Genomic DNA, 10003 nt, shown 5'->3' on the forward strand with positions numbered 1-10003 from the left:
AAGTGTCCATGCTTTGTAGATGAACACTAGGGCACCCTTCGTATTGGACCGTTATAGGATATTTTGGCCTTCAGATTATAGTGTGTGTGTGTGTGTGTGTGTGTGTGTGTGTGTGTGTGTGTGTGTGTGTATAATTTAATATAGTTTAATCTTATTATTTGATTCGGCTAAATCGGAATCGAATTATTTATAAACAGTTTCATATTTTTGGAATCAAAGTTGAACAGTAAAGAAATCTGTAAGTGTCGTAATCATTATTTTTGTTTTTTGGTACACCCAAACACTCCAAGACATTGGTCCGACATGTGGCCATGTCCATAATTTAAAAATAATTTTATATTTGACACATCCTTTTAAATTATAAATTAATATTTAATTATAATTAATTAAAGTTGTATAATTATCTTATTCAGTAGATATGCAAATCAATATTTATGTCTATTAGTGTATGTCTATTAGTGTGTTTGCGTAGGTGTGTCGTGTGTGTAGAAAAATTATTACATAATTTCAGGACTATTGAATTTGTTTTATGTTTTTTGCATATGTACTTGGGTGTCGCAACCATGTCAAATGTGATGCATTTTTACACTAGGGTGGAAGCTCGAGCTGAGCACTTGCTGTACGGCCAAGCATGCACTACTCAGCGCGGGTCGTTTCGTTTCCAGCCGCGCCCACATTTTAGAATCACAAGCTCATCCAGAAGGCTCTTCCATATAATAATATTATATAAATCTCCCAAATGTATCCTCAATGTTATCTGGCAGACCCAAATACCAATGCTAGCTCTAGATTTACCAAAATGTCACTGGCGTTTATACATTAATTACAAAAATCCAAGGACCACAGTAGTAAAACAACAAAAATACAATTTGCTTCAGATTCTGAAAAAAGGCTCTTTCATTTATATTTTATAAATCTCCCAAATGTATCCTCAATCGGCCAACGGCTTAGGCAGACCCAAGTACCAATGCTAGCTCTAGATTTACCAAAATGTCCCTGGCATTTATACATTAATTACAAAAATCCAAGGACCACAGTAGTAAAACAACAAAAATACAAGACTGATGTGAATTATTTGTTGCAGATTCTGAGAAAGGCATCGTCAATGAGCATATGAGCCTTCAATTTCTGTAACTGCTTTGTCAATTGCATGAATGATCATTTTCTTTATCTGTCATTCCACAAAGTGAAAAAATAAAAATAAAAATTGTATGAGAAAATATTTTTTATTTATTTGACCATGTTGAAAATATTTTTTATTTATTTGACCATATCAAAACATAGAAATTGATATTCAGAACTGATTTTAAATAATAGCATGTAATGTTGTACCTCTAGTTTGTCTTCTCTGGCCTTGTGGTCTTTAGGTAGCCTTCTGAACTCTTCAGTTAATTTCATGCACTCTCGTACATTTTCAGGGGAAACAAAGTCTACTGCGACTTTGGTGCATGACTGGTTTTATAGATAAAACAAAAAAATTTATAAGAAACTATATATAATGTAAACAATAATTGTTGTGAGAAAACTATATAATGTTCATGGGAAATGCAATTTCTCGATGATGTGGTCACGCCATTGTTTTGTCAGTTTTGTGCATACCGGCAAGTTCGAACTGTATTTTGTACCCACCGGTTTACCGGGTGGTGTACGGATTCACACAACTGAACCGGCCGTTTTTCATAGGCATTCTAACAAAAGTGATGAGGTGATATTTTAATAACAGTTATGACCTGCATAAATATCATTTATGTTATGTTATGGTTATTATATGTACACAATTAAATCCTAGTGATGAGGTGATATGTTAATAACAGTTATGACCTGCATAAATATCATTTATGTTATGTTATGGTTATTATATGCAATTAAATCCTAATAAAAGTGATGCCGTGACATGTTGATATTAGTTAGATGATGACTTGGAAAGGAAAACTAATAAGAAAAACTAATAACTAATGGAGCGCATCTAAATCCATGTTCATGAATGCCATTCTCGACTTGAATATAAAAAAAAAAATACCTTCAAATTTCTGACTTGATGTGGACATCCAGCAGGAATGAACACTGCCTCTCCAAGTCGTTGCTCAAAAGTCCATGGTTCAATTCCTATAACATAAAAAATAAAAATAAAAAAATTCATAAATTGTTGTTTTATTCTTGTAACAAAAATTAATAATGCATCTTTAAAAACTAACCAAATTCCTCCTTGAGTTTCCTTTTGTGATCCAAAGTCAGGTAAAAGGATTGGTCATGAATTGGATGAACCACCTAATAAAAACAATGATTTTTCTCAGATCCTATAATACATTTGAATAAGCTGAACTGAAAATTTACTTGTCAGAAAACTACCTGTTCTATTGGACAACAAAAGGTATGTCGAAATTCACTTGAGTGCTTTGTAAGATATTCTTGTAACTTGGGTATGTCTTCCCTTCGAAAAATGTCCCATAGTGCATCACCCATTTCCTCAATTGCACCTTCTGGTGAAGAACAAGGAAATGTAAAATGTCTTTCGTGCTCATCTACTCTTTTTTCATTGATGCCACTACCAAGTTTCTCTCGATCTACGCGTTCTCTTTCATCTTGTGCTCTATGTTTCTGTTTCAGGATTTTGATTGCAGAATGCTGCACCTTATCCAACACAACTTCAGCAGTGTGTGTCAAAATGTTAACCTGCAACAAGCCAAAATTTGGAAGAAAATAAGTTCCCAGTAGAAGGGGGAGAACATATTGAAGATTTCAATATCAAAAAGATGCAACAAGAGCCCTACACAAAAGCAGGAATTATGTACAAAACCAGCACGCCTGTTTGTGAAATTTGGTCCATAATACAGATGAAATGCAACATATTTGAGGACTCCAAATTAACAAAAAGAAAAGGAAACACAAAAATGGTCACATTTTTGTTTAATTGTCCAAGTTTTGTGCATTGCCAAGAAGTTGGTTTATAATTGAACTTTGAAGCCAACATCGGGTCATTCACACATCAAGAGACGATTTTCACAAAAAAGAACCCCTCGTATTAGAACTAACAATGAACTTGGACCAATGAAATCAAATCAGGAAGGAACAATGGCTGGTCCAATTCATTACTAATTACTACCCAAAGTGCAACAGTACTAGATAGTTTTTAAAATCATACCGCATCTGACATATCGCAATGAAGCTTTGTCACAGAATCCCCCCTTCCAAGTTCTTCTGCAGTACCGTACGCAATGTATGTCTTTGGACCCAAGTCAGGTTTAAGAACATCTGAAGGCAACTTTACAGCAAGATTAAGAAAACCAGACCTAGGATCTGTGTATTCCTGGAAAGGTAATGCGCTAATAAACTCATCAGCGTGGCGTGGCAAGAGATCCTCAAACTTATCAGATGGTGGCCAGTCCTTTAGCTTGAGCATCTCAGGCCAGAAATTATCGTATCTTCTGCCGTCTGTATAACCTTTGAAAAAACTACGGGCATTGATCTCAACCTGCGCAATATATAACAAAATAAAATCAGAAGAAAAATTAGCGAGTAACAATGGGTCGTAAAAGTATAAAAGGAGTCTCACAACAAAGTAGGTGTGTGAATGTGTGTCTTGCCAATGAAAAAAAGATACTAGGATTTTTGCTAACAAGAATTATTAAATGTGTAATGGAACCAAAACCAAAACATGCTACAAATACTGAAATGTATTTTGAGGTATCAAAATGGAGCACAGGAAGAGTTTACCTCGCAACCCGCTAGACAGTCAATGGCCTTCACTTCTGACATTTTTGAACTGATCCTTGAATCCAAGTTTTCACATAATGCACGCCAAATCACCATCGGCTCCCAGCTTAAACCAGATGTCTGCTCAAGAACATGTTGAACAATCACCGGTTCACCTTTGGCCCAATGGTTTTGGAAGCGCAAGAACCCTTCCTCCTCTAAGACATCTTTGGAAGTCGGCCAATACAAGTAGTTGTCAGCAGAGTCTTTTCTAGAAGCTGCTTTAAGTAACATACCAGTGCCATTTTTGCGAAAATTGGGCCTGGAAATTGTTCGGTCATGTTTATAGTTCCTTAATATGTGTTCTGCTTTTGCTTCCAAATTTGAAATCCAGCCCTCTGGAAGTATACACCTGAGCTCCAAATCACAACTACCACATCCACCCATTTCTTTTGGAGGGCAAGTGATACTTCCATTACCTTCAGCAACCCATACAGTTAGTAGCTCATTATGATCTTCAGAAGTTTCCTGATGACAAGATTCTGGTAGAGGATCTCCTCCATGCATGTAATCATAACCTCTATTCAAATATTTGAAACCAACTCTGTTGCCACCTCTTGAAATGTCTCCCTTGCGAAGCTCCCGGCAACAACTAAGACAGAGCTCATAAGAGCAATTTGGGCAACTTCGATGGAGGTCAGTGATTGAAGTTGCACAGTGATTGCTGCTCCAGGTGCAAGAAAGGTTAAAAGAAGAAGTAAGCAATTGTAAAAGAAGCTAGCTAGCTATTGCAAAAGAAGAAGTTCTAGCAGAATTATATATAAACTCACACAATTACTCCAAAGCAAATAAATAAACTTACCAATAGATACGCTCATCAGCGCAGCAAATGGTCCTTTTTATTTCAATTCGAGACGACACCACCCCTATAACAAAAGATTGTTAGTGAATAATATAATTTATTAGTTTCAAGAATTCATACCTATAATTTGAGAGACATATACCTTTAATATCAGACTCCTTTTCTGTTTCGAGAGTTTGTTCTTCATGAATTTGTTTTAGAAATGGAAGAAGCGAGTTGATTAAATACTGAAGATGCTGAAGCTTTTCGCGATCAGTGAGATCCCTTTTAGACATCTGAAGATTAAAAATTCCCCTTTTTTATAACATGAGTTTCTAAGGTACTTATCATATATATTTATATATATATATATATATATATATATAGTGCCTCGTAACTATAGCTAGAGAAGATATAATCAAACCTTAAGCATGCCACTTGAGTGCAAGCACATGGTGCAATTGCAAATTCCTCGGCAAAATGGGCAAAAGTCTGCAATTTCTTCTTCTGACAAGTCAGGATACCTATTTACCCAAGGAAAAGAAAAGAATATCATAAAAAGGGAACGGTATGGAAAACAAAAGAAAACCAACGAAAAAAAAGGGTCAGAAGGAAACCAGGGTATAGGTAGAAAAGTTACCACTGCCTGATACATTGGATACAATATAGTAGTTTTTTGCACTTGGTGCAAGGAACAACAATTCTTCTATCATTTCTCCAGCACTGATGACACTTTAAGCACTCTTCTCCATTTTCCTGCTTAAGGCGATAATATAATGTCAACCAGTAAATCCTTTACTTCAAAAGAGATAAAGGAAAAGAAAGATATAATTCATATATTGGACAAATAATCAAAGAGGGGATTTTGACCTTCATATTCTTCTTTATGCATCTGTGATCACTTTTTGAAACTGAAACCAATTGACAAGAATTGGAAGGTGAGGAAGAAGTAGATGAATGATTGCAAGACAGATCCTTATAGTCATTAATTTTCTCTCCTTTGCAACTTCCCTTCATCTTCAAAGCATTTGAACTCGAGGAAGAAGTAGATGAATGATAGCAAGATGTATCCTTATAGCCATTAATTTTCTCTCCTTTGCCCTCCAAAATTCTTTTCATCTTCACAGCATTCGAACTCGAGGAGGAAGTAGATGATTGATAGCAAGACAGATCCTTATATTCATTAATTTTCTCTCCGTTGTCCTCCAAACTTCTTTTCATCTTCACAGCATCTGAACCTTTGCATCTGCTCCTCGACTCTATTTCCATTTCATCCATATTTTCTTCATCATCTACCCACTCACAATAATAAAATTCATTATCAAAGACACTTCTCTTGTTTGAGGCAGCACGTTGTCTTTCTGAAATTCTTTTACCAGGGCCTTCGACTTCTAGTGTTACCTTGCTTTCTTCAGTTGAAATTTTTATTCCAGTACTGGATAATGAACCTGCAATATTGACTTTAAATTCCTCTTCTTCATCAGAAGAAAATCCAACAAGAAGTCTTCTCTTTCTTAAGACACCCTGATGCTTCTTTGAAACTCCTTTACCATGAGAGCATTTGGTATATGAAGTCACCCTTCTTTTTCTAATTGAACTTTTTATTCTTGGAGATGATGTCCTGAGTTCCTCTTCTTTTTTCTCATAATTATCATCCTTTTCACTCATTGAGGATTCATCTTCAAGAATTATGTACTTATTTGAGGGATAGTTATGCTTTCCTGAAGGTTTGATGCTTTGTGATCTTTCAGTTCCCTGAGTTGACATTGTCTTCTTAACTGAGCTTATTTTTCCGTCTGATGGCCCCACTTTCTTTTCATCACTTTCCCTTTCTCCTGAAGTAAATTCATCTTCTACAGTTCTTTTCTTGTTTGAGGCACTCCAATGCTTCTCTGAGGTTCTACCATATGAACATTTAATATCTCTACACGACCTTTTCTTTTTCACTGAAGTTTTGGTGTTCTTTGGTGATGACCCTCCATTTTTCTTTCCTTCTTCTCCTTCTAGTATATGTTTTACACTATCATTGAGTTCTGCAGATTTTCTCTTTCTTGTATAACGAACCGTTGGGGTATCTGTGCTCGTCTGTGTTTTAATATCAATGCAATGGTTCACCCCTCCTTGCTGTGCAAACAACACTGGCATCGCCATCATCATCTTTAGTCTACAAAAGTAGAAATCTTCGGGTAAATTAAGTCATCAAATTCAATTTTATCCTTGGTAGTAAAAGGTGCTGGTTCGAAAATTGAGTAAAATTTGGATTTAATAAACAAATTGTAACGATTATTATGCACATGAAGTAGCAGGTGCAGGTGCCTCTTACAAAAGGAATGCATACAAATAGTGTGTAACAAGTAAGAAACACTCAGCACCCATTTCATCCCATTCAGTACTTGTGAAGAATATGGAGGAGATACCACTCAAGCTAATGCTTGGTGGTTAGCATGTATGCACTATTGAAATATCAATTTACAAATAGGAACAAATACAATTCAAGGAGCTATTATGTATGCAGTCATTCATGCACCATGCTCATGATTTGATCCCAATCTGTGTTTTTCATTTAAATGTGTCCTCTATAATGTGACATATATTATATATAAATGCCTGTATATAAACTACAGATAATACCAAGAAGACTTAACGTTGACTTCAAGTCAATTCAACACGGTCAATACATCCAAAACACACAGAATCATCACCAGAAGAGATAATCTGAGAAAAATTAGGGTTTCGTGATTAAAAACCTAGGTCCATTCACCCAAAAAAATCAATCTCGTCAATCCCATTCAGGTTTCTGATAATCTCAATTCCATCGACTCAACACATGTATGAATACGGAAACAAGATAAATTCAAAACAGAGACGAAAATGCAATCGATGGAAGGTACGATAAAGGCTGGTAGGTAGATCAGTGATCGACGATTGACTCACCTGATCAATGGAAAATCTCAGGCCATTTAGAGCTCGAAACCGTGAATTTGCGATTCTGATTGTGAAACTAATACGTATGTTCTTCACCGGAGAGACTAAATTGTTTGTTGGAGATTGGAGATTGAGAGACTCGGATTCGTGGGAGTGAAAGATTCTGAGAAAACGATGCGTTCGGCTTCCGGCTTAATTAGGAAGGAAAGATAGAGAGAGAGAGGGATAGATAGAGAGAGGAAAAAAAGAGAGCGAAAAATCAGAGGGCTAAGGCGGTTTGCTATTCCCTAGTGAGAGAACAGGTGGGCTTGTAGAAAGGCGGTTTGCCGCTACTAGTAAAAAGTCATAAATATAGGGCACGTTTCTTGGACCATTGGCCACTTAGTTAAGGAGGTACAATTTCATTTTTAACAATTCAATTTAGTACTTAAAACAAAATAAATGACTCTTAAATTAAATTAAGGCTCCGTTTACTTCGACATAAAATATTTTTTTTTTTATTTTTATTTTGTTGGTGTTTGATAAAAGTTTATGTTAAGGTTGAAATTAAGTCCATCGGACGAGGCATGTAAAATAACTTGTAAAAAATTAATGAATAAATTATTTTTGTTAAATTTTAATATTTTTTTTTTGTAAATATTTTATTACAATCAAACATCATAAAATAAAAAAAATTTACGCCTAAACATTCAAATGTCTTGTGAATCTCACTAACACTGTGGGATAAGTAGGATCTCAATGTCACTTTGAAATAAATCAATTCAATGATACCGGAATATTAACAGCCTGTGTAAACTCAACCATCACATGATGGTGGGACTCACATGTTTGTTAGTAATTTGGTTTTGTTAAATTAACTAGTTAAAAAAAAATTCAAATTAAATATTACTTAAAATGAGTAAAATATATTAGTAATACAAAATATATAAATCATTTAACACAGAACAAGATTTAAAATTATTTTCGTATCAACAAATTTATCATCACATTATCGATGTTTCATTTCAGAATCAACTCTGGGACTAAAGTTAGAAAAATATTTAATAGTAAAGATTGTGAGGTGGGTTTTTATATTTAAATTATGCTCTCTTTTCTTCTTTTTCTTTTTACCTTTAAAGAATGTATCAACGGATTTTCACTTTTGTTGATGTTTTTTTTATACGTATAAGTTCATAAATGATAAAACATGTCACACATGACACAACCCATGAACAACTGAATTTATTACTCATTTATTTGGAAATCAAACATTTTTGGTATATTTTCTAGTGATATTCCATTAAACTATCACTAAATAATAAATATTATTAACCTAATTCTCTTAACTATAGGGAAAATATGCTAGAGGATCGATCATGACCTAAATAAATCATCTCTTGCTTTAAATTATTACTTTGAATATTTCTAATGTGAAATGCTTTAAAAAGTAAAAACTGTAAGACATAAAGCCGGTGTATGTCGGGGCACATGCCCCTGACCGGGCCTGCTTATTATAATATATATACTAAATATATATATTTTTACATGTATATATGAAAAAATTCATATAATTGCCCCCTAAAATTTTTATTTTCTAAAATCATCTCTTAAATTTTGTATTTTTTTTTTTTTTTACTCTTTAAATACGTTTTTTCTTAAATTATTTATTAATTGACATATTATTTTAATATATATATTTTTTTGTCTCTTAATTTATAGAATTTATATTTATTGTTGTGATTATTAATTTTTATTATTTTTATTTTTATTTTTTAACACTGCCCCCACTTGACAGAACCTCTGTATTGCAAATAACAATAACATGACAGTATTTGGACATTAGTTATATTTTAATGTAAAAATTTCTAGTTTTTAAGTCTAAATTCTGTAGTTTATTAGATAAATATGACAATTAGATATGAGTACCTTATCCATAAGAAATGCTCCACGTGTTTATTTTTCTAATGCCACGTGTTTATAGATATAGGCATTTATAAATGATTTATAACATAGCCCACAGCATCAAAAGTTTGGCGGTGTCACCATGTAGTGTTTGGACTGACTTATACAATGTCACGTGGATCGGTTAACTTGGAATCACCAACCAGGTATAAAAAACAGGGACAATACAAAACTCGCAAATTACAATAATCTCCACTAAAATTTAGATAAATTACACATAAATACATTATCCAAAATGAGTAAATTACACACTCTACATTTTCTTCTTCTAGGCCTATTGACCAAATTTTATAAAAAGATGATTTTGTCATTCTCGAGTATAAAATGCGATATATAATATTATTATAATATAAAAGTATTATTGACTTTTCACATTCAGTCATTTTTTGGCACCCTACGAACTGATTTAGAGGAGGTCAAAGTAAAAAATGTGAATGATTTACCCGTGTGTAATTTGCCCAAACTCCAGGTGTGGAGGGAAAAAAACTCCTTCCAATAAGAAGCGTACACGTCATCACTACACATATCTACATTCCAAGGACATATAAGGCCCACCATGCTCAAGTCCAAATTGAGTATATTTTTAGCCCAAGACCATTGTTA

The 10003-nt window shown here is 33.9% G+C and overlaps 1 protein-coding gene across 1 annotated transcript; it reads right to left on the reverse strand.

The window, feature by feature from the left end:
* Window positions 1–879: 879 nt before the first annotated feature.
* On the reverse strand, window positions 880–7767 carry LOC132308498 (lysine-specific demethylase JMJ26-like). The gene is made up of 13 exons (XM_059806593.1): window positions 7469–7767; window positions 5405–6698; window positions 5175–5290; window positions 4959–5058; window positions 4698–4830; window positions 4556–4619; window positions 3715–4417; window positions 3143–3472; window positions 2350–2673; window positions 2196–2268; window positions 2021–2106; window positions 1333–1452; window positions 880–1171 (listed from the first exon to the last, which is right to left on the reverse strand). The coding sequence occupies exons 2-13, from the start codon at window positions 6689–6691 to the stop codon at window positions 1103–1105; spliced, it is 3405 nt and encodes a 1134-aa protein (XP_059662576.1). The 5' UTR covers window positions 6692–6698; window positions 7469–7767; the 3' UTR covers window positions 880–1102.
* Window positions 7768–10003: the final 2236 nt, after the last annotated feature.

Source organism: Cornus florida, unplaced genomic scaffold, assembly GCF_030987335.1.
Source record: "Cornus florida cultivar Cherokee Brave unplaced genomic scaffold, ASM3098733v1 CherokeeBrave_3.0.0_Hap2_Chr01, whole genome shotgun sequence".
Lineage (NCBI taxonomy): Eukaryota > Viridiplantae > Streptophyta > Magnoliopsida > Cornales > Cornaceae > Cornus > Cornus florida.

Bases quoted from the DNA above. Each gene is read 5' to 3' on its own strand.
- LOC132308498 (XM_059806593.1), bottom strand. From the start codon at position 6,691: ATGATGATGGCGATGCCAGTGTTGTTTGCACAGCAAGGAGGGGTGAAC. The intron at 4,831-4,958 runs GTTTGATTATAT...TTTAATCTTCAG, and splicing joins ACTCAAGTGGCATGCTTAAG to ATGTCTAAAAGGGATCTCAC. The intron at 2,674-3,142 runs GTATGATTTTAA...GGCTTGTTGCAG, and splicing joins ATTGCGATATGTCAGATGCG to GTTAACATTTTGACACACAC.